Below are 23,255 nucleotides of genomic sequence, written 5' to 3'. Positions count from 1 at the left end.
GGCACTCATGTGAGAGCGACAGGAATGTGTGTTCTCAGGGCTGGCCAGGAACATGTACAGTAACAGGAAGCTATTGGGGAGGGGGTTTTCGGGTGGGGGGGGGTGTGGGGGAAAAACACGAGGGGGCACAGGGTGTGATGCAATGATTGCAGCCCGCCTTCTTTGGTCAGCCCCTATAAGTAGCCGTGGGCGGGAGCCAGGGGATTGCACCTGTTTCATTCCAGCTCCCGGAGGACGGAGGGAGGAGACCTGCATCTCCCATTAGCTACCTTTTCCCTAGCACACTTCTCCGCCTTCGCAGATCGTACTTGTTGGCGCGCTTCACTGAGCCATGGGGATGTGGAGACCAATCCCCTGGACCTTCTTAGGCTGCTGGGTGTGGATTCTACACGGTAAGTCCTGCGTTTTGCTCACTCGTATGTGTTACTGTAAACTGGATGAAGCTGCTGACACAAGCTCGCCCGGCCTCAGAGACAGGGAGGCTCAGAGGCAGAGATTGTAAGAGACTATGGCCTCTTGGTAATGTCTGAAGCTTTATTAACAGTACTCCTGCACTTTTATACCACAGTCTTTCATGAGAGGGGCGACAAGTGCTTTACACAGGTAGGTCTCCTGATAGCTGGGGAAACTGAGCCAGGGAGATTTGAGAATAGCACTTGGGCCTGATCCTGAGATCTGCTGGTCATTTCCTCCAAGGTGCTGAGAACACAGGAGTTAAGGCAGCTCCGTATTTTGCAGGCGCTGTGCAGCATCTTGCAGGATCAAGCCCAAGAAGAGGGTGAATTAACCTGTTCTCCTTAAAAATGGTATTTGGTCCCAGGTGGTTCTCTGTAAACCCAGCGCATTACAGAGGCGTTCTTTGACTGTACGCCAAAGATTTCTGGCAACAAGTTTGTGCTTTGATAAACCGGCCCCACCCCCCCAACCAGAGGGAAATATGCAAGAAGGTACAAATGACAGGCACAGTAATACCCATGTGTTGCCCTTTGCAGAGAAGCTTCCATCAGAGGATGTGAAAGTACTTGACAAACGTGGGGATGTGTTGTTGTTCCCATTTGACAGCTAGGGAAACCGAGCTAGGGTAAGTCCCATAATGTCCTTCTCGGAGAACATAAGAACGGTCATACTGGGTCAGACCAAAGGTCCATCTAGCCCAGTATCCTGTGTTCGGACAGTGGCCAGTGCCAGGTGCCCCAGAGGCAATGAACAGAAGAGGTAAACATCAAGTGATCCATCCCCTGTCTCCCATTCCCAGCTTCTGGCAAACAGAGGCTAGGGACACCATCCCTGCCCATCCTGGCTAATAGCCATTGATGGTCCTATCCTCTATGAATCTATCTGACTCCCTTTTGAACCCTGTTATAGTCTTGGCGTTCACAACACCCTCCGGCAAGGAGTTCCAGAGGTTGACAGTGCATTGCGTGAAAAAATCCTTTTTGTGTTTATTTTAAACCTGCTACCTATTCATTTCATTTGGTGGCTCCTTGTTCTTGTATTATGAGAAGGAGTAAATAACACTTCCTTATTTACTTTCTCTATACCACCCATGGTTTTGTAGACCTTTATCATATCCCCCCTTAGTCGTCTCTTTTCCAAGCTGAAAAGTCCCAGTCTTATTAATCTCTCCTCATAGGGAAGCCGTTCTATACCCCTAATCATTTTTGCTGCCCTTTTCTGAACCTTTTCCAATTCCAATATACCTTTTTTGAGATGGAGCGACCACATCTGCACGCACTATTCAAGATGTGGGCGTACCCTGGATTTATATAGAAGCAATATGATATTTTCTGTCCTATTATCTATCCCTTTCTTGATGAGTCCCAATATTCTGTTCGCTTTTTTGCCGTAAACACCCCGTCTTCTTGTGTTAACGGGAGAGGCGTTGCACTGCTCTGCAGCTTCCTACGTCAGGATGTTCCATCCCGTTACAGATACAGTCTGAGCCTTCCTTAGAGACACTCGCTAGCATCTCTGGAATGCGTTGCATCCCGTCATGCCATCAGTGGTGCTGATGCTTGGGGCCACGAGCTTTGAAGCCCTGAGTTCCAGATGTATCATCTCAGCGCAGCGGCTCTGGTGTGCCTGGAGCAGGCTGGAATGTGGGCAGTCATTGCGAACTGACTGGGTCAGCGCGCGTGCTGGAAATGCACTAGGCCTGCAGAAACAGCACCTCCTCCTGATGAACCCGGCGGCTGCAGATAAAATAAGCAAAAAGGGGGTTTTAAAAATGCCTCCTGCCACTAAACATTCCTGCACATAGAATCCCAGACTTTAAGGTCAGAGGGGACCATTATGATCGTCTAGTCTGACCCCCTGCCCAACGCAGGCCACAGCGTCTCACCCACCCACTCCGGTAACAAACCCCTAACCTGAGCTATTGCAGTCCTCAACTCATGGTTTAAAGACTTCAAGGTGCAGAGAATCCTCCAGCAAGTGACCCGTGCCCCACGCTGCAGAGGAAGGCAAAAAAACCCCAGGGCCTCTGCCAATCTGCCCTGGAGGAAAATTCCTCCCCGATGCCAAACATAGCGATCAGCTGAACCCTGAGCATGTGGGCAAGACTCACCAGCCAGTCACCCAGGAAAGAATTCTCTGTAGTAACTCAGATCCCACCCCATCGAACATCCCATCACAGGCCGCTGGGCATATTTACCGCTAATAGTTGAAGATCAATGAATTGCCAAAATTAGGCTATCCCATCGTACCATCTCCTCCATAAACTTATCAAGCTTTGTCTTGAAGCCAGATAGGTCTTTTGCCCCCATTGCTCCCCTTGGAAGGCTGTTCCAGAAATTCACTCCTCTGATGGTTAGAAACCTTCATCTAATTTCAAGTCTAAACTTCCTGATGGCCAGTTTATATCCATTTGTTCTTGTGTCCACATTGGTACTGAGCTTAAATAATAATGCACATAAAATCTCCCCTCCACCCAAATAAATAAGCCGTGTGCTGCAGTTTACCTGTTGGTTACCCTGTGAACCAAGGGGCACGCCTGGGTCTGGGGTGGGGTGGATGGGGGCAAGGTGCTACTCAGCATGGCTAAGGGCAGCAGGATCAGGATCTAGCAACCTGGCTTTTCACAGCTGTTAGGCAGGACGGCATCTGGCATTCCCCCCAGGAGCCTCGAGTGCAGGCTCCCTGTCGTGGGCTCCTGGGTGGCTGCCTGGCCACAGCAATGGCACTGGCCGCCTAGAGAGGCACCCATATCCCACTCTGGGTCCCCTAGAAATTTGCCTATAGGGGACATAGCATCGAGAGCGTTCCCTGAAGGGGGCCCTCTGTGGTGTGTCCCATCCTGGCACCCTCAGGCAGCTGCTCACAGCTGCCAATGATTCTGGGACGGAGATACCCCCCACTCCCCCCCGGCTCTCCCTACCCACCCACACATTCCACCTCCCTGCCCCAGGTCCCCTCCAAACCCCCAGCCCTAGCTACCGTTTGTCTGCTGCAGTGCCAGCTTTGGTCCTACCCCATGTCACCTTCTGCCCCTCTGAACTGTACCCGTCGAAAGGCTTAGAGGATGGCACGGTGCTGGGGGCCTGGATGTTAATGATCTAGGTGGGGCTACGCAGTGCCGTGCTCTGGCTTCCGTACAAGCAGCGTGGCATCATTTATGCAAATGAGCGACTATGTATTCAGCACCTCGCTCCATCCGCACCCTGCCATGCCATGGAGTCTGGTTGCACCATGACCAGTCAATAGACTAGCCAAACAATACCTCAGCCCGGCTGCTTGGAAAATGCCCCCGTCCTATACTAACCTCTGCAGGAGTGACTGGCTTTCTCACCCCTTGCAAGTCAACTTCCCTAAAACATCTAGCTGATGGCAGCGCCCAGCCTTCTCCTCACCCCCATGAAATCATCCCCCTCTTAAAATACCTGAGAGATTGAAGCACAGATTCAGACTCCTGGGTGGGCCAAAGATACTCTGGGTTGGATTCTCAGCCCCTTTTGCTCCCTTTACATCACTCAGGTGGGGTAAAGGGAATGTGTAACTGGCCACAAGTCCTCTGCTGAGTGGGGGAGTCTCTGGTAGGTGTAGAGCCAGCGTAGCCAACTCCTTCCCCTCCCTCTCCATAGCCCCCGGTGCAGGAGAAGGTGATGGGGAGTGACTATAACTCTCTGGCTAGTCTCAGCTGGTACATGGTTCCCTGGGACTGTTCTGCGCTAAGATGCACCTTGGATCAGGCTGAGACTCAGGGAGTCCCCCAGTTCTGCTACCCCCAGTGTAAAGTGGACAAAACAGGGAACTTGGCCTCCTGAGTGTTTTGGGAAAACAGCCGATTTCAGTCTGGGCCCCATCCTTGCAGTGAAGTTTGGCTTAGGGTAAGCAAGGTAACATGGGTGATAAGGGTCATATTTTGAAGGCTTTATACAGCACTTTCCTGCACTGTAGAGACATTAACTAATCGGTCCCCACAGCATCCCTCTGAGCTGGCTGTCACTATCCCGCTCTGACAGAGAGGGAAACTGAGGCACACAACTAGTGGTTGATGGTCTGCTTTTCCAAGGGGGTGGCCACCCTCAGCTTGCCAGCAGCGGCAGAGCAAGGAACTGAACCCAGGAGTTCAGGCAATTCAGGGAGGCTGCCACGCTCGCTCTGCTGCTCAAAACCAGCAGGCTGCATCCCCAAGGTGTCAGAATGGCGTTGCCAAGATGCCATTTGCTCATAGAAGAATGTGCCAGGCCAGGCCCATTTTTAGTAATCCTTGGGGTGGATTACCCTGGGGGGTGCGCAAAAGCCTGAAAACACAGGAAACCAATGGCAAATGTGTGACCTGCTGCCCCTGAAGGAGAAAGCACCTTATGTGGATTCCTTACCTGGCAAACGGAAGTCTAATTGAATTAGCATTGATGCCCGCTCAGTGTCTGAGCGCTTTCCCGGGCGTGCCAAAAGGACCCTGTTCGGTAGCATTGTCCTGCGCAGAGAAGCAGTGAGTCGTTTGCGAACCGGGCTGGATTTATAACCAAGCTGCTTCTTAGAATTGCTTACGCCTTTGTTTCATCTCCTCCAGCCTGCGCAGACCCGGGGCCCACCTCTGCTGTCCCAGCTCCTCCAGAGGATGAGTTCACCCCTGGACCCGGGTCTCCCCCAACGGCGGAGCGCGGTTTGCTCCGTGCCGCAAGCCTGGCAGCCCTGGAGACAGCAGTCACCTCGGCAGCACAAGCTCCTCTGTCCCTGTCCGACATGGCGGCCAATGCCGGCGTGACCACGTTGCCTGGAGAAAGCGCCATTTCAAGCGGCCACGCCAGCGAAGCCGGCGCCTCCTTTCCGGCAGAGGTAGCAACAGCTAGTTTGGTGTCAGCGGTGAATGGGGACAATGTAAATTCTGCCCCTGAAACAGTGTCTTCCCCGCCAGAGCCAGGGGCCAGCGGAGGTGAAGCAGCCGAGATCCCGACAGAAGAAGCAGGGACTTCAGCGAGCACGACAAACCCTTTGCACGCCTCTCCAGAAAACGGGACAGTTGCCACGACTCCAGCAGGAGAAGCAGCCGCCACGTTGGCCTTGTTCTACTCCAGCCCAACAGACCCTCAGCCGACCCTCTTCTCACCTGCCGAGCTGGAGGTAACGAGATCCGTTCCTGGCGCGCTCCCCGGGGTCACCACCTCCTCTTCTCTCTCTGCAGCTGCTGAGAACGGGAGAGCCACCCCCAGCACTGGAGGGGGACCAGAGGACTTGGCATCCACTGGCACTGCTGTGTCCAGTGGAAGGCCTCTTTCTCCATCGCTGGGAGAGACGGAGTCAACTCGTGCAGTGTTCCAGTCTCCTGCCGCCCCTGCTGCTAAGGCCTTCGTTTCAGAGACCGAAAGCCCAGGGCATGATGGAGCTAGTGCTCCGGCATCCCCAGATCCACCATCAGAGAGCGAGACAGGACGAGGAACATCTGCACCGGCAGGGGAAACATCCCCACCTGCCTCTGTAGCCGGGGGGGAAGAGGTTGGGTCATTAGGACCCGCAGAGACTGAGAGAGAGGGGCTCCCCCGAAGGGCGTTTTCTAGCATTACTGGTTCCACTCACCCGGCTTCAGAGAGCGAGACAGTTACTGCCCCTGCAGCTCCGGAAGGAAGAGGGGATACGGGGAAGTCCGTGTCAGCCACAAATGAGGAAACCCCAATATCTGTGATTGATACCCAGAGCCAACCAAATCCCTCGCCCTCTGACGCAGAGCAGAGTCCGGCTAACACAGAGGAGCTACCTACGGGAGATCCGGGGGCTTTGTCCAATGCCAGAACTTCCACTCGTTCCTTTCTAGAGCCTGGGACGGTGACAGCCATACCTACGCCGTCGGGAGAAACGGCCCCGTCTGCCGTCCCATCTCCCAGTGACATCCCTGCCGAGCCGTCCGTTTCAGAGAGTGAAAGTACAGGATCCTCCTGGGCTGGATTCTCTGGTGCTCCCCGTTCTCCCCAGCCCCCTCCAGACGCTGCAGTAGGGACAGCCCCTGTTGCTGCTGGGGCAGGAGAGGAACTGGCAAACTCTGCCCAGGCTAGTGTGAAGGGAACGCCCCTCGCTCCATCAGTCCTGGAGTCTGTGTCACCCGCTGCAGCCGCCAAAGGTCCTGCGGGAGTAAATGTTTCTGGAGGCTTTGCCAGTGGGGTAGCTGCACCCTCCAGTGCAGAGCTAGCAGCCAACAGGTCAGCGAACGAGGCAGCCACAACATCTCACGCTGGCACCTGGAGTGACACAGATCCCTCGCCCCGGGGCGCAGAGCCGAATCCAGCTCCCATGGGCGAGCTGCCAACCGGAGAACCCGGAGTGTTGGCTATGGATTCTCCTCAGCCATCCTCGGCTCGGGAGACAGCCTTGGCCCCGGCACCCTCAGAAAACGGAGAGGATATGGCTAGTCCAGTATCTGTGGCGCATGGAGAAACCCCGATTTCCAACCCCCATCTCCAGAGTGTGACAAATCCCTCACCCTCCGTCCCAGAGCTGAGTCCCGGGGACGCAGCAGAGCTGCCTGCAGGAGAAACAGCAGCCGTGGCCAACGCCGAAGCTTCCCCTCGTGTGCCCTTAGGAGACGGGACCATGCCAGGCAGACTCACTCCATCGGGAGGAACGTCCCCACCTGCCTTTGCATCTCCCAGCGGAGCCCTGGCTGAGCCGGAAACGACGGGCGATGCAACAAACGGATGGTCCGGTGCCCTCGGGGCTCCCTGTCCAGCCCCCACGAGGGAGACGTCGGCAGCCAGCGAGGGAACGTCCGCGCCCGTCTTTGTAGTGCTTGGGGACCCGGCCTCTCTCCCCTCCATCTCACACTCACCGGGAGGCCCCAGCGCCATGGGTTCTGCTCCTCTGACTTCAGCTGGCGAGAGAGAAGGAAGGGGAGACGCGGCCGCAGCCAACGAGGAAACCACCACCTCTAACCCCGGTGGCCAGCCTGCGGAGGCGAGTCCAGCAAGCAGGGCAGAGCTGCCCCAGGGAGAAGGAGGTGTCTCGGCCAATGCTGAGACCTCCCCATATTCACCCTCAGGGGTTGGGGGAGCCACGGGAATACACGCCCCGTCAGGGGAAACATCCCCAGCTGCCTTTGCCTCTCCCGGTGAAACCGCTGCTGGACCCTCAGCTCCAGAGGCTGCACGGCCAGATCCTTTGTTTTCTAGTGCCCCGGTGCCCGTCCCTGCCGCTCCTGAGGGGCCGACAGTGACTGGGCCCGCTGGCGTTACGAAAGAAGCAGCCGTCTCTGCCAGTGGCTCAGGAGTCCCTGCAGCATTACCAGGACTGGAGGCACGTACTGGGCAATCGCTAACGACGCTACGCCTGGCCACCTCTCGTGCTCCCTCTGCCACGGGATCCCACTCCCCTTCCCTCCATGCGGAGAAGGGGAAAATGCCCCCAGAACGGGGGGCTAACCTGGGTTCGGCTGGTGCACCGCAGGTGCCAGCTGCCACCACTCCAGCACTCGCCAGAGGACGGGCAGAGACACCGTTCCCCCTCTTGGGAACAACAGGTATGTCACGCACTGATAACTAGTGTCCCCAGACGGGTTCATTTCAGGCAGGAGCACATCGTGGATCTCCCGAGCTCAGTTTGGGGCACGTGGGGAGACCTGGTTTCCTGGGCAGTGCGGGACAGGGACCCCCGGGATGGCAGGTGGCCAGGGTGGAAGCCATGTTGGTTTTGCGGAGCTTGGTTATGGAGGGTTACTTAATGTCTTCTGTGAAAGCCCCAGGTCCTAAATGGAAGTGAGGAATTCAGCGCTTGTGATAGGAGCCTCATAATATTTACTCATGTCTTTATTCTGTACTTTATTTATGCCTAGCACCTCGGAAACAATGGACGATACCCCACTAGGCCTCTCCCTGTCAATGCAGGTTTGGGTAAAGCCTTGATCTCCGAATACTTTCACAGCCTGCTTTCCAACCTAGCCTTTCCCTTTTCGCTGCTGGCCCAAATAACAGAGTGCTGCTGCGGCTAGTTAGGTACTTGACCATCTGGCCACGTGTCAGGTAGTCGAACAGCTAATTTATATCATTTGTGCCTGTAATAAGTTGCAGAGGTGTGAAAACGGGCCTTAAAAACCCGACTTGCGACATAAACATCGAGGGTTCTGAGTGGTGTGTGATTTCCCCTCCCAACTCCTGAGATATTGCTTTGGTTGTGTCAGCAGCCCTTCGGTCCGACACTAGAGCAGGGTCTGACCAGGAGCGAACAGCGTCTGTTTCAGCTGGGACCAGAGAAGCCAGTACAAATGGTACAGGACAGTCAGCAACACGTAAGTCACCTACCATGGATTTCTGAGCAAGAGACAGATTTCTGCAACCGAACACGACCTCCACTGTCCCCCTGACGATTTACCCCCTGTACAATAACACCTGCTGCTCTGCGGCTGACTCACTGCAGCATCGGGGTCCCCTCTGACCCGAATCCTATGGTCCAAGGAACCCGCCTTAATTCCACGCTGCTTCCCCTGCCCAAACCAGGTCTTTTGGTCCCCTGCCATCTGCTCAGTCCCTTTGATATTTGAAAATCTTTAGCTAGTGAACTAAAGGAAGCTGCTTGTAATCGTTGTGTTTTAGTTACAGCCGTGCCACTGTATCCGTATGGAGCAAAGGAAACCGATAAGCAATTTGTGGAAAGAAGAATGGATTTTAAGTCCCCTGTGTTCAAACCCGAGATTGGGTTCCCACTTGGGAAAACGCTGCGTGATTCTCTATACGTGAGTCTAAATGAGATGTGCAGAAACGGACAAAGATCTATTGGAACTGGCACAGTGTATTAAGATTTTAGCTGGTCGGGGATAAATGTGGGGGTTTTTTTCTTCATTTATAACAAATGTGGATTAATTTTTGTAGAAATAAAAATAATTTTTATTGGTGGTTGGAAAAACTGTTCCTTGGATTTTATCTCCCGTGTCTGGGCCAGGGGTGTTTTCATGGGATTTAGAGGGTTTATTAAGATCAGAGTCACTTTCTAATTAAAAAAAAAAAGTTTTGCAATGAAGCAGTAAAAAATTAAACTACAGTGGGAGCTCCCTTTTCCCCCAGTGCCTGCACGGCACCTGGCTCAGTGCGGGCCTGGCCGGTGACTGGATCTGCTAGGCACTACAGCAATATAAACAGTGGTAATAATGATCGAATACACACTACAGTTAGGTCTGATCCCCAAATCCCCTAAAGTCAACGGGCGTCTTTCTATTGACTTCTGTGGACTCTGCAGCAAGCCCGTAACTCTCTGTCTACACAGCAAAGGAAAACCCGCAGCTGGCCTGTGCCAGCCGACTTGGGCTCATGGGGCTATTCCATTGCTGTGTAGATGTCTGGGCTTGGGCTGGAGCCTGAGCTCTGGGAACCTCCCACCTTGCAGGGTCCTAGAGCCCAGGCTCCAGATGGCCACCCAGCAGTGAAGCAGCTCCGCAGCCCAAACCCTGCGAGCTCGCGGCGGCTGGCACAGGCCAGCTGCGGGTGTCTCGTGGCTGTGGAGACAGACCCTGTGCCTCATTAGGCATTATTTCATCTCTCCCGTGAAGGAGCTAATGTAAGGAATACTGTCCTTTAGTTTACAGACAATGGACAAATCATTTTCCCAGCCTCGGACAGTGACATGTTCCCATCTCCAAACCCACCTCCCGGAGGATTTACTGGCCATGAGAAAGTACCAATGGTCGCTGTGTTTTGGGCTAACGCGGATTTCTCCGAAGGCGTTGGCACCACGTTTTACCAGGTCAGTTTTTACACGTGGTGAGGCCCAGTGAGACGTGCTCAACGGCAGGCACAGTTAGGCTGCCCTTCTTCGCATTATGCAGCGTATGATTTAGCAAGTCGTTGGATAGCCTGCCGCCGTGGAGACGACCGAGCAGTGGGGTTTATAGGCCTTGCCAGATTCAGCAGTTCCTGCTGGTCCCCTAACGTCTGAGTCCATCCTCACTCGGCATGAAATTCGCCCCTTTGCAGAGGGTCTGCGTAAGGCCTAAGCATCGTTTAAGTCCTTAGTCAATGGGAGGAATGCATGAGTGAGCCGGGGGGTTCCGGTCGCCTTTGATACCTTCGCATGCCTAATGCTAGTTCTGCACTTCCCTGCCCTGGAGGTGTAACATACCTGTGCGCAACCCACAGGAGTTTGTTACTCTGGATTCTGCCGAACACCCGTTTGTCCGAGACGTGGAGGCCAAGATTCGGCGATACCTGAAGACTTCGTACTCTGCAAAATGGACCCTTAAGATCACCTGGGAGAAGGCCCCGGCCTTTCCAGCACGGCAGCCTGTCACTCGGGTAAGTGGCCACGTGGGCTTCAGGAAGCTATTGTCAAAGTGGCTTCCTGCCCCGCACCTCCCAGTCTTGGTCAGGCCTAGGCTGCTGCATTGTGTCTGTGTCCTGTGATACGCGGGGCATATTTAGACACCCCCGGCAGCTTTTCTCAAGAGTGCTGTTACTTCTGGATTGGTCTGGATCGATTTCCAAATGTTCTGGGGAACTTCTATGGGAGGAAGGACGATTCAGTGATTAGGATGCTAGTCTGGGACTCGGAAAAGTTGGGTTCAGTTTACTGCTCCACTACACAGGTCCCATGTGACCTTGGGCAAGTCCCTGTCTCTCTGTGCCTCAGTTTCCCATATGTAAAATGGGACAATACCTACATTAAACACTGTGAAGTGCTCAGATGCTCGTGACGGGGGCCAGATGACCTACGATAGACTGAATTTGTGAACTTAGAGCGGGCATGAATTCAGAACCCGTGCTACCATTACTCCTGTGCACTCGTTGGGAGAAGCAAGTTAACAAAAATTTTGAGTGTTTCACTTGAATGTTTATCAGAGATAAATTCACCCCATGCATGAGACCTATGCAAAAGAGGGCTTAGGTGGGTCTCTAGATAAAGCCCCTTATGCTCACTTTTCATTGAGACACCCTACGTAATATAATCTTTCTGTTTGTTACATGATCAATTGCGTACGGAGCTGATCAAAAACTATCACATGTTGAAACCAATTTTTAAGTTTTTTGTTTCAAACCCTTTGAAATAAGCCCGTATTTTGGTGATCTGGAATTATTTTTCAAAATATATTTTCAATTTGGCATTTATACACATTTTTATTGGAAACCTGTTCAAAGTGGTTATGGGAAGCTTTGCTTCACCAAAAGAGCTATTTTCAGTAAATTAAAGTGTTTGACAATCGTTTTGATAATGTTTTTGATAAAACCTTAGACCTAAAATGACACAACGCTTGTTAGAGAGCTTATTCCTTCACTCTCTCACTTCCCTGGTCCTTCTCACATGAACAGAGAGCAACAATACCCGAAGTCCAAAGGTGCAAACAATTCGATGTTTATTGGGGTGAACTTCCGGCAAGCATGATTCCAGTTTCCTTCCTTAGTGTCCCCCTTCCCAGCTCTGACACCACAGAGCCTTACGCCTGTGTCCCTGTTCCCATTTCCCCACCCACATTCCCTGTTCCCTGTTCCCATTTCCCCCTTTAGCAAAACATGATTCCAGTTTCCCCAGCCCCATTCCCTGTTCCCATTCCTGCCCTTAGCCAAACATGATTCCAATTTCTCCACCCCCATTCCCTGTTCCCATTTCCCACCCACCCACTTCCTGATTGACTGCAGACTATATAGTAAAACGTGAGTTCTGCTTATAACCAATCTTTATCTCTGAAATTTAACTAACCAATCCTAACATATTGTAACATGTTTCAGAGTAACAGCCGTGTTAGTCTGTATTCGCAAAAAGAAAAGGAGTACTTGTGGCACCTTAGAGACTAACCAATTTAAATTGGTTAGTCTCTAAGGTGTCATATTGTAACATGATTAGCTAACCAATTATATCCCACCACCTTAATTAGTTTACACCCAGCAAAATTAATTATACAGCAGACAGAAACAATCACAGAGCCAGACTGAGATTATAAAGACAAAAAATCGCAAAGTGGGAACTGTAATGACAAAACAATACAGAAGTGAGGATTTCACATCTCAGCTATTGATAAGTGAGTTCTTGCCAGACAGGATGCTATCAAACTACGTTTCCTTTTACATCTTCTAGGCACTTCTCTTTCTCTGGAGGCGACAGGCATTATCAGGACAGGATTGTATCCTAACAGCCCAATAGCACCTTATTTCAATGGGACTAGTTTGGAATGTGAGGAGGTGACCGGTCGCTTCCCAGCTTATGACAGGTTTCAGAGTAACAGCTGTGTTAGTCTGTATTCGCAAAAAGAAAAGGAGTACTTGTGGCACCTTAGAGACTAAGCAATTTATTTGAGCATAAGCTTTCGTGAGCTGAGCTGTAGCTCACGAAAGCTTATGCTCAAATAAATTGGTTAGTCTCTAAGGTGCCACAAGTACTCCTTTTCTTTTTCCCAGCTTATGGCTGCCTCTGCTGCTTAGCCAGAGGCCTTAGCCTAAGCACAGGGCCTCAGACTGTCACAGTAAGAGAAGGCCCTTACACCGGCAGACAGTGATTTTGATTCTTTCTTTTATACCTCTATAACTAGCCAAGTGATAAGAATACACCTAAATTCTTAGAGTACAGGCCTTTACAGACAGGCCTGAATATCTATATCCTAACAACGCTTTCCATGAAAAATAAGAAATGTTGACAATGTTTGGTGGCCAAGTTTGCTTGCCCATTCTTTGGTGGCCTGTGACACTTATTTCGAGAATTACACCTGTTGTTGCTTCCTGTGTCAGCTTTTTATTACTGCCATGCTTTCCGGGAGTTGCACAGATTCACCCTTACGCCCCATTGTCACAACAGAGAACTCCTCGTTAGCATTAGTGCTGTTTATTGTCTCTCACTGAATAGTGGTTTGTACCCCCTCGTTTACACTTTGTGGAACACAGCCTCTTCTTTCTTACCTGCGCACCTTGTGTTTCTCTAGACAAACACGTACCAGGCTGTCCTCACCACGGATGGAATCAAGTCTTATGTCCTCATCCTTTACCAAGATGGCGGCATGCAATGGGATTACACCAAGATGGGTTTGACCAATGTGCTGATGGGCTACTCCAGGTGCTGTATGCTCACTCCTCTATGGAGCCATTAATTCGAATCCCAATTACCCTTTTGCAGCTGGGTAACATTGCAACCTCAGAACTACCATAATGTGCCATTGACCGTGCCCTTATGTCTCCCGAGGGTGTTGTGTAGTTCAAATCCAGGCGACCCCTTTGAAGGCTGAGGATTTACAAATATAACTGAGCATTGGGTGTCTTGTGAACTTTGGACTGATCACAATTAAGGGATCTGTCCATTGCTTCGCTTGCAATTTAATGAATGAGAGAGTCACTCCCGGCTGTCTCGATCCAGAGACCAGCACAGGCTTTCAGTCTTTTAGTCTAGATGAAGCCAAACAAGTCCAATACGACTCAAACTCAAGTTCCCCTGGGAGAAAGCAGAGTGCGTGTGTCTCCTCAGTAACAGGCTGCACTCAATGGCGGCAGTTCTCCACACGCTCCGTGAAACCTTAAAAGCAGCCCTACCCCGCCAGCAAAGGAATGGAAGCTTCATAACGTTCAGCACCACAGCTGCTTCCTGGCAAGACGACCATAGGCTCAGCCCTGTGCTCTGTGAGTTGGGGGCGCTTCTCCGTTGATCAGCTGTGTGCCCCCATCCCCCCTGCGTATGAGGTGGGCGATGGGATTGGCAGGCTGGGAGGTGTTCCTAGAGACTCGCTGGGGCTGGTGTGGAGAAGAACCCTGCTCCTGCCAGGAAGGGTGATGTAGGGTTTGCTTTGTCGTTCAGCGGGGATGGATTTTACCGAAATGATGATCTGACCCGAAGGCCCCCAGCCGCCAAATATCGCCCCGACCAGGTCAGAGGCTACAACACAGGTACGGGCACCGCAGCCAAAGGGTTTCCTTCTGCTGCTGAGTGGAGATGGGCAAAGACTGTGCCGAGGTGAGAGATTCCCAGGTTCTCCCAGACGCTGTGGGTGAACTCCTGGCTCTCTTGAAACCAGGGCAAAACTCCCAGGGCTGTCAGTGGGACCAATCTTTTACGGTGAGTTACTGGTCCCTGATCAACCGCTGAATGGCCACCTGGACGTTCAGCTAACTCCCCAGGAATGCCCCTTGCGCGGCACTGGACCCAGGCAGACATGCCCCTCAGGACTGGCTGCGCCCATGGCCTGTTACTTGGGGATGATTCCTACGTCCACTCACAGTGACAGTGCCAGCTGAGAGACCATCCCCAGAGCGACCGCGATGGTGCTTTCAGACTCGGAGCGTGAGTTTCTGGAGCGTTCCAATGGCGACATTCGGAGGCTGTAACAAGGCCCGGGTTACCACCCCATTTCAGAAAATATCACCAGTTAGTCTCCTGTATGGTCAGAGCTGTCCAAGAACTCAGCTTAGTCAAGTCTCTCTCTGCCTGAGCGAGTACAATCTTGCCGTTGGCTCAGTAGAAGGCAAAACCTGTTGATTGTTTTTGCCCTAGATCTGCGTGGGCTGTGGATATACAATCTAGCCAGTCATGTGCGTGCGAACTACAGACTGAGGTGTCTGGCCTGGCTTGGCACCCAGCAAGATCCCGCGGGTTGGAACAAGGATCTGCCGTCCTGCCCTTGCTCTCTGCGACATGGAGCGTTGGATCGGCACTACCGACAGAGCCGAGGAGGTGGGGTATGCTGACATTGCCAGGGCCAGAGGGGCCTGTTAAATCTAGTCCTCACCACGCTCTGAGCGAGGTTAGCTCTAACATGGCACCTCCCTTCACTGTGAATGAGATGGACTCATGGCTCCTCCTTACGAGGCTGTTACGGGTTAGTATGGAGAAAGCTCCTGCCCCACAGAGAGGGCCGGACCTGCTCGTCTCCATGGAGACCCAGCAGCTGAGAAGGGGTGCAATCCCCCCAGTACCTCTTCCCCTGCAATGACAGGGAATTAGTTACATGGACCCATCCCGCCTTAAGCAATGATCCCAGCTCAGCTCTTGTGGGGAGAGAGAATCCTGGTCCCTGCCAGCGGGAATACAACTAACCATGGGCCCCAAGCCCATTCAGGCCCCAAACTCTGTCCCCTGTGGTTTTGGGCTGTCTTCTCAAGAATGGTGCTTAGCCATTTTATCTCGTTTATCCTCAAAACACCCCTAGGGGCAGGCAAGCATTGGTAATTAACTCTGTACACAGTGGGGAGACTGAGGCACTGCAGGGTCCATGAACCCTCTCTCCTGCTGTGATCTGAGACAGGTCAAAGGCAGGCCACACCCAGCCTGTGTGCCCAGCACTCGACCAGGCTGCTTTGTCTGGGATTTAGCCTTTGCAGGTGAATTGATACTGTTTGCTCATGTCTCCCCTTTGCGAGCGAAGCATTGCCTAGAGAGGCTTGAAAGAAACAGCAGCAGGAAATTCACCCAGCTCCAGCTTCACTCCGTCCCTCTATCTGTTTACACTCGGTTGTAGTTTAATGATTCTGGGGTGTGTCTCCGCCCCGCCCCCCCCTTACATTTGTTGCTGCAGCGTGGGCGGACTCTGGAATCACCACAGCCCGCAGCAGCCACAATGCATAATGAACTGACCCGAGCTGTGATAAGGGGCCGTCAAAGGTCCTGAATGCCCAGTTAGAAACCAGGTATTGCTGGATGTCCCCATTGCATGGTGAGCTGGAGAATAAATCCCAACACAAGAGTACGTGAGTTCAGGGGCTCAGAGGAGCTTTGTGGGAACTGGCTTGCTGAGATCCTGAGCCAAAGCCTGCTGAAATCCAGGGGAACCTTTCCATGACTTCACTGGGCTTTGGGTTGGGCTGGAAACCCAGGGGCTGCACTGCCAGGGAGGCCTTTTGTGCTGCCCGGCTCCGGGGCACGTCCACGCCCAGTGTCTGAAAGCTGCCGCGTAACTGGTGGGTTGTTGCAGGTTTGGCGGACGCCCGTGTGACGATGCTGTATCCAGCCTCCCCGAACCAATACGGCGCCGGTGTCCGCTGTCTCTACAACAGCCGGAACGAGCTCGTTGACGGGCGGCAGGAGAGATCCTGGAAGGACTCGCGCCAAGTGTCCCCCGACCGTGGTAAGCGCGTCCGAGGAGTTTTGGCAACTGGCTCCCCCGTCGTGCAACGGGAGCCACGTGGGCTGGGCCTTCCTCAGCTTTTCGGTGATTTTTCCACGGAAATTAAGATTTTTCTTTGACTGTCTGGGTAGCTGTGAGGCCAGTGGGTGCCTGCCCAGTGCAATTCCCAACCTGTTACTAACTGGGGCACACCAAGTGCTGAAGGCACGAGACAGGGCAGACCAGGTTGCAGCAGGATCGGCGTATTACTAATATCAGATCCCGCTAATGAGAATAATGTCACTAAATTGCTCTGAAATACGAGTTCCCGGTGTTTGACATTTTTTCACTCGAAAGGGCTTGGGGTGGAGTTCCTGAGTTAATTAAAATGCCCTCTTGGCTCTAATGGAAGAGTTAGGTGAGCAAAGACTGCAGGATTGGGCCCCCCGCGCTGCGTCACACGGCTGATTCGGCATTTGCCATTGCCCATAAACAAGGCTTATGAACCGTTTTAACTTCTCTGCACATCAGCTTTTGTCAGTTTATCTGCTAAGGGAGGAGCGACGTGTGGGACCCAATCCAAGAGCCACTGACAGAAATAGGGCATTTTCTTCACTGACTCCAAGGGGCATCGGATTCTGCCCAGTTTCCTGGCAGATGTTTGTAACTTTTCCCTTCATAACACTGCGCTGTAATTTCCATCTCCAGATGCAGAGTTAAAGTTGCATGACTGGTGTTGCCGGCAGGCGGGGAGCCCCCAGCTCTGTGCTAAGTACAGTCAGAAGAGACCAAAGATCAGCTGTGCTGGATACAGGCTGCCAAACCAAAGTGAGTTCCTGGAGCTGGGACGCAGGGAGTGCACCTGTCATCTGCCAGCTTAGGCGTGATTTTCCTAGGGGCTGGGGGCTGAAAGTTAATGCACCTTTGGCCAGTTTAACAACAGCCAGCAGCAAAAGCTAAAAGCACTCCAGAGAATCCGTGCATGGCTCGCTTTCTGTCTCCACCTTTACGTTATTTTCACCCCCTTGTACTGAGTTCTCTGCACACTTGGTGTCAAGATTTCCAAGCAGAACCCCCTGGGCCAGGTGAGGATTTTTATAGAATCTGGAGCTGGTTGGCCCTATGGGTCTCAGGGGTCATATGGCCCCAGCTTGTATGGTTGTACTTTGGACATCCATAGGACAGGGGAAAAGGTTGCAGTGAAACGGATCTCTGTGTAGCGGGCCAGCACCAGGCCTATGCACTACTGAAGTGCCACAGGGAGAAATTTACACAGTGTAAAACTGTTCACGCTCAGGGTTTCATGCCTTCTTCTTGAGCTGGCTACTGTTGAAGCCGGGAGACTAGACTCAATGGGTCACTGCTCAGAGCCAGTATAGCAAGTCATATGCTTCTTGGTAAAAGCTCTGATTTCTCCTGCACCGATCATGTTGTTAGACCAGGATCCCAGCTTGTTAATAAGCTGTCACAGTCGGAGGATGCTAGACTCAAGTGAGAGTAAAGAACAACGCGATGCCAGCCCCCACCTCCTCTCTTTCTTTCTCCAACAGCAAGGTCCTCAGAAGAGGCAGAGAGCTATTCCGAGGAAGGAAGAGGTGAGCACACTGGGCGGGGCTGGGCTTTGCGTTCCTTCCTGCACCCTGGTCCCCGGGCCCGAGAACTTTCTTACTAGCTGAAAGCAGGCAGAGCAGCTCGGAGAACTGAGGAGCTCCACCAGCAGGCAGACGTGGAGGAGCTGATTTGTCCAGGGTGCTGAGCACCTGCAGCAACAGTGAAAGCCAACGGGAGCTGCGGGTGCTGAGTGCAGGGACTGGATTCCTGCAGTGCCCCACCTGGGCCTTTGTCGTTTTATGGGGCTTCCAGCCCCAAGGTGTGCGGGGAGCAAGGGACCCTCAGCGGAGGGAGCTGCATTTCCTCAGAGCACAGGATCTGTCGGTGTAAATGTGCCTGGTTGGTTTTAGGAGGGGGGCGGTAAGTGAGCAATTTGTGTGGATCCTAACTGTGCTGCCCCATCGGTGGTAGCTCACTAGCCTTGTTCCCTGGCGGCTGTGGTCATTGCTTTCGCAACCTGGGCTCTGGCTTTTGCGATACACTCCCCAGGGGCTGGTCCTGGGGCTAACGCCCGTTGAAATCAATAGGAGTGATGCACCTAAAGAAGCTGGATCTTTGAAGATCCGGGCCCTGTTCATTCTGTCCAATGTGTTTGCCACGGCCAGGGAGACAAAGAGCCGACAGCTGTCCCGTGTTATTGCACGATCCTCTCATTTTCATCAACTCCACCCTCCCCTTGGCGAGAGAAAACGCAGGTCGCGCTGATTTCACTCGCACTGGGACGGGGTCGCCAGTCATGTACGATTTCTGTGGGGTTTGTTCACTGACTGGTCTGCAGCTTGGAAGCCTGCCAGGATTTTCCTGGCATGAGCAGGACAAATTTTCACACACGGGCCAATGTCCGACACTTCAAGCTAGGTCCCGCCATCTTCATTTCAGGCCTTCCGGTAAATGATGGTTAGGTACGACTGCTGGTGGTGTTGTTTCTTTAGCAGAAGCCCCTGGTGCTTCTTTTTATTCGTTACAGATTGAGACTCCATCTGCTCCAGGCCTTTGGCTATTCTCCACGGCCACCCTCGCCCCTGCTTCGCTAAATGGGACCAGTAAAGAATCCGTAACACGATGTGAGATCTCCTCCGTGGAGGGTAGGGCTGAAGTCTTCCCGATTCGCAGAGCTGGTGGGACGCTCTGGGGGGGGAAATCCGGCAGGTTTTGTAAGAGGGCGTCCTTGTTACCCAAAGAGCAATTCCTCTTTGCAAATAAAGACTTGGAAGAGTATTCGCACCAGTGACTGTGTGCCAGCAGAGTGCTTGGAACACGCAGTCCGATCTGGCGGTGGCCGGAACGCCTACCATCGTGGTATTCAAGCACCAGCGTAGGGGATCACCCAGGCCTGTGCCCTTGGATGGGGAACCTGCTACAGGGGGAGGTCGCTGGTGCGCTGTGGAATGCTTTTCTCTGTGGTGGATAACCACTGAACAGCGTTTCAAAGGGAGTGAAAGGAAGAGCGAGAGGGGGGCTGCTGGCTGCAAAAGGAGGGAGCTGCAAGCAGAAGGGAAGGAACCACAAAGCCAGGAGAGCCGCTTAACCTTGGACAAAAGGGCTGCTCCTGCCAGACTGGCTCCTGTGACTAGTGCCAGTGACATCAGGCGGCTGGAGAGCGGGTTGTTGTGAGCGTTTGACAGTCAGTAACTCTGGCCCGGGGCACGTTTCTGCTCCCGGCTGGGCTGAGCAGAAGCGGGGAGTTGGGCTCCAGGGCGGACACGCACAATAAGTGGGAGTGGCGCATAGGCCTTGCGAATGGCACCGGGTAAGTCCTCCCTCAGCCCTGTTTGGAGGCCGTCAGCGGTGCGGGGGCTCTGTGGGGGACATCTGGGCCCGGGTGAATTTCATCCACAAGATGAACAAGTGCCCCGGCCGGAGGCCGAACAAAGGCCAGTTGGTGGCAGGGAAGGGAGGTAAAGTCAACGTGGGCACACGGGGCAGCATTTTCACAACGGGGCGAACTAACCTTTGCGACAGCGCCCCAGGAACGTGGCGGAGCTGCCGGCACTTGACGGCAAGCCTGGACGTCTCTTTCGAAGAGATCTGCTCTCGCGCCGCCAGAAACGAGGGGCTGGATGGAGGAATCACGGGCTGGAAGCCTCTGCCCTGGGTTAAGCAGCTCCGACGAGGTGATCAGCCCGGTGCCGTCTGGCCTGGGAATCGAGGAGGCCCGACGCCCACCCCTACGCTAATGGCCAGACCAGGGCGCCAGCGTTTTGACTGGCTGTGTTGACTCACCTACAGGGGCGAGAACTCCGCGGTCCCTTTGCGCCGCTGGCCTTGCAAAGCAAATACACCCTCACTTCAGCAGCACTTCAAACCTCCCCTCGGTTTGCTTGCACGGCTGGGAAAGGTGGGCACAGTCCCCTGGGCAGTCTGCGGCCCTGGCACTAAGCCAGCCCTGCTGGGAGTGAGGACTCGTGCAGTGAGGACTCAAGTCCGTTCTCCACCCCCTCCCCCTTCCCCCCCCATTCACTGGGGCCCGGGATCCAGCCAGGGCGTGGCGCACAGCCTGGGGCCCAGCAGATCAGGGGTGAGAGTACTGGGGGGTGGGTTTAAGGGCACAGGCGGAGGATTTCTATAGCCCACCAACCATGGCCCATAACACGCTTCACAGACATGGATGAGCTGGGACATACCCGCACCCTCATTGCATGCTGGAGAAGGGGAAACTGAGGCCCATTGAGCGGCTGGGACCTGCCGAAGGCCACCCAGCAGGTCAGAGACAGAATGAGGACCAGAACCCAGGCGTCCGGGACCCTGCTCTGCTCACTAGAGCAGCCCGTTTGTTTAGCGGAGGGTGTGTGTGTACCTGATGAGCCCAATTCAAGGGCATTAAAGGGGCAGCAGCAGGTGATGGTGGGCGACCCTCAGCCGGGGCCCTTTGCTGTGCGTGTCAAAGCGAGTCTCAAACTCTGTCCAGGCTGGGGCCACGTGCCCCCCCCGTGCAGCTCCCCTGCACTGCAGCTGTGGTGGGGAAGGGGCAGGGATGCCAGGGCAGGCCCCTTCTGCAGGGAATGGTGGGCGGCCACAGCAACGGCCCCAGGTGCAAGCAGCCCTCGGACTCACCTGGACTAGCTTCCTCCGCAAGGAAAGGGCATCCCAATGCCCATGGTCACTGCCCCCATTCCTGTGTCAATGGGCCCAGCCCCCCCTCCCTCTGCCCATGGACATCCCCCCATCCCTGTGTCCTTTGGCACTGCCCCCGATGATGCCCATGGGCATTGCCCCAGGCCTCTGGCCCCTAGTGTCCATGGGTGCTGGCCCCATTCATGTCTGTGGGCCTGCCCCATCTCTTTGCCTCCCAGATAGGGCCCATGGGCACTGCCTCCAATCCCTTTGCCCCCCGATCCTTGCACGTGCAGCCACTCTCCCCACCTCTCAGACAGTGCCAGTGGGCTCTTCTCCCCCCCGCGCGCCTCCCCTTTGGGTCACTGGGCACTGCCCCATCGGTGTGACGGACGAGGCCACTAATATGGGGCGGAAGCGAAGCAGCCTTCGGGAGGAATCGGGCGGGGGCACAAAGTACTCACCCTGGGCTGATGCGGGGGTGGCTTTGGCCCCACAGTGAGCTCTGTGCCCTAGGGCACCAGGCCTGGGCTGGGCTCTCTCCCCACGCCCCTCCCCTAGGCTGGGCAGAGGCATGGCTGGTGCTTGATGAGCCAGTGTCTGCCCTCGCCCAGCCCTGCCAATGGAGTGAGCCCAGGCTCCCCGCCTGCTCTGCCAGTCAGTCCAGGGCTGGGCGGCACCAGGCTGAACGCTGACCCCCTGCCATGGAAGGGCCGCAGGGGCTGGTCTTCTCCTCTGGGCCCGTGGGCCTGCTGCAGGGCTGGTCAGCGGGACGTTGGCCCTCGCCCGCCGCAGGGTGCCCGCCGGGCCTGGCTCCGGGCGCTGCAGGCCCCGGGAGGCATGCAAGGCTGAAAGGGGCCTGTGGGTGATGGCTCGTTCTTTTGTGCCAGGCCTGAGGCCGCATGGAGCTCGGGAGAGAAGAGCCAGGTCCAAGGGGGGCAGGATCTGTGCTGAATGCTGCTCTCTTGCTCTGCGCTCCCTGGCACCGGAGCCGGGGGGCAGGGGAGGCCGCTCCTGAGCCCCTTCGCTAGCCAAGGCCCGGGGCAGGCAGGGCACAGCACACAGCTGGGGGGCACCGGGTTCCTCTCCAATAGAATATTTATATATATATTAAAATTACATTTCTCTTTACAAAACAATTCCCCAGCGAGCTCCTGGGTGACCCCCAGCGGGATCCTGGGGGCTGCCCCTCGCCAGTCCTGAGCCCCTGGTCAGGCTCTCAGCCCTGCTCCTGGCTCTCCAGCCACGCTCTGGCCGGCTCAGTCCAATGTGGGGGGAAGGCACCGCAGAGGTGGGAGGTGCCCGCTCCAGGTCTGACTCAGCTTCCCGGCCTGCCGCCGTCACCGCCTGCAGGACAAGGGGAGCAGGTGAGCTGGGGGCCCGATCCTGAGGCACAGCGGGCCCCCTGTGCTCACAGGATCAGGCCCTCTGCAGCTGGGCCCTGCTCTCTGGGTCTGAGCCCCACCAGCTGCCTGGCCAGTCCCTCCCTGGGCTGGAATGTGCCCTTCCTCCCTGCAACCATGCTGGGCAGCAGGCTCTGCTCCGGGCCACCCAGTCCCGCCTGCACGGGCAGCCGCGCTGTCAGAGCCTGGCCCTGAGCCCCTGCTCCTCCCCCGCTGGGCCCCACCCCCTGGGGAAACACAGCTGCGTCCGTTCCCCCGTCTCTCCAGACCAGCTCTGCCCGCACCCTGCCAGGGATGGGGGCCGGGCTCCGTGGCTGATTCCGAGAGTGGCGTCCATCCTGCTGGGCGACAGCTGCAACTCCTTTGGCAGAGGTCACCAAGCAGCCACGGGATGGAGCCTGGCCGGCCCGGGCAGGCCACAGCTCCTGTGGTGCCCCCGGAGGGGCCCAGCTGTCGGGTTACAAAAGGGGCATCCCCGAGAGCTCGTGCTGAGGCTGTGAACCCCTGGGGTTCACCACGCCAGCGCAGGGGAGGGGCTGGGGCAAGGGGGTGGCCTACTTCTGCCTGGCGGCGCTGGCGGGGTCCAGCAGGTGGCAGCTGGCCTGCTCCAGGTTCCAGTCGAACATCTCCAGAACCCTGTGGCACTCCCCCCTGGTCTTCAGGCCCAGGCAGAAAAGCTGCTCCACCTGCAAACCACAGGGCACAGAGGGTGAGTGGGGGGCGCCCCGGGCAGCGGGAGGGGTAGGGACGCTGTCCACGCA

The 23,255-nt window shown here is 54.9% G+C and overlaps 2 protein-coding genes across 23 annotated transcripts in view; one reads left to right on the top strand and one right to left on the bottom strand.

Annotated features, from left to right (window-relative positions):
- Window positions 1–186: 186 nt before the first annotated feature.
- MUC4 (mucin 4, cell surface associated) lies at window positions 187–19,268 on the top strand. Of its 3 annotated transcripts, none has more exons than XM_037909572.2 (13): window positions 192–392; window positions 5,015–7,948; window positions 8,609–8,713; window positions 9,018–9,157; window positions 9,997–10,161; window positions 10,554–10,709; window positions 13,322–13,452; window positions 14,185–14,273; window positions 14,878–15,057; window positions 16,295–16,447; window positions 17,135–17,254; window positions 17,977–18,021; window positions 19,005–19,268. In XM_037909572.2, exons 1-13 carry the CDS (start codon window positions 332–334, stop codon window positions 19,007–19,009), a joined length of 4,284 nt encoding a protein of 1,427 aa, XP_037765500.1. In that variant the 5' UTR covers window positions 192–331; the 3' UTR covers window positions 19,010–19,268. The 3 variants fall into 3 exon arrangements, with proteins under 3 accessions (XP_037765501.1, XP_037765500.1, XP_037765499.1); XM_037909571.2 differs by having other exon boundaries at window positions 8,606–8,713; XM_037909573.2 differs by lacking the exons at window positions 17,135–17,254; window positions 17,977–18,021; window positions 19,005–19,268 and having other exon boundaries at window positions 187–392; window positions 8,606–8,713; window positions 14,878–15,062; window positions 16,295–16,444.
- Window positions 19,269–22,171: 2,903 nt separating this feature from the next.
- The window catches only part of TNK2 (tyrosine kinase non receptor 2), an 80,034-nt gene continuing 78,950 nt past the window's right edge, over window positions 22,172–23,255 (bottom strand). For 12 of the 20 annotated variants that reach the window (XM_043522515.1, XM_037908935.2, XM_043522522.1 and 9 more), the window contains 2 exons: window positions 23,053–23,180; window positions 22,172–22,438 (listed from right to left, as the gene is read on the bottom strand). In XM_043522515.1, coding sequence (XP_043378450.1) covers window positions 22,432–22,438; window positions 23,053–23,180 — 135 coding nt within the window. In that variant the 3' untranslated portion in view covers window positions 22,172–22,431. The remainder of the gene's footprint in view (window positions 22,439–23,052; window positions 23,181–23,255) is intronic. The other 8 variants (XM_043522512.1, XM_043522511.1, XM_043522517.1 and 5 more) reach the window with 1 other exon arrangement.

Source organism: Chelonia mydas, chromosome 9, assembly GCF_015237465.2.
Source record: "Chelonia mydas isolate rCheMyd1 chromosome 9, rCheMyd1.pri.v2, whole genome shotgun sequence".
NCBI lineage: Eukaryota > Metazoa > Chordata > Testudines > Cheloniidae > Chelonia > Chelonia mydas.
This window is presented reverse-complemented; position numbering and strand designations above follow the sequence as displayed.

Bases quoted from the DNA above. Each gene is read 5' to 3' on its own strand.
- MUC4 (XM_037909571.2), top strand. From the start codon at position 332: ATGGGGATGTGGAGACCAATCCCCTGGACCTTCTTAGGCTGCTGGGTG. The intron at 10,162-10,553 runs GTCAGTTTTTAC...CGCAACCCACAG, and splicing joins TTGGCACCACGTTTTACCAG to GAGTTTGTTACTCTGGATTC. The intron at 17,255-17,976 runs GTGAGTTCCTGG...TTTCTCCAACAG, and splicing joins ATACAGGCTGCCAAACCAAA to CAAGGTCCTCAGAAGAGGCA.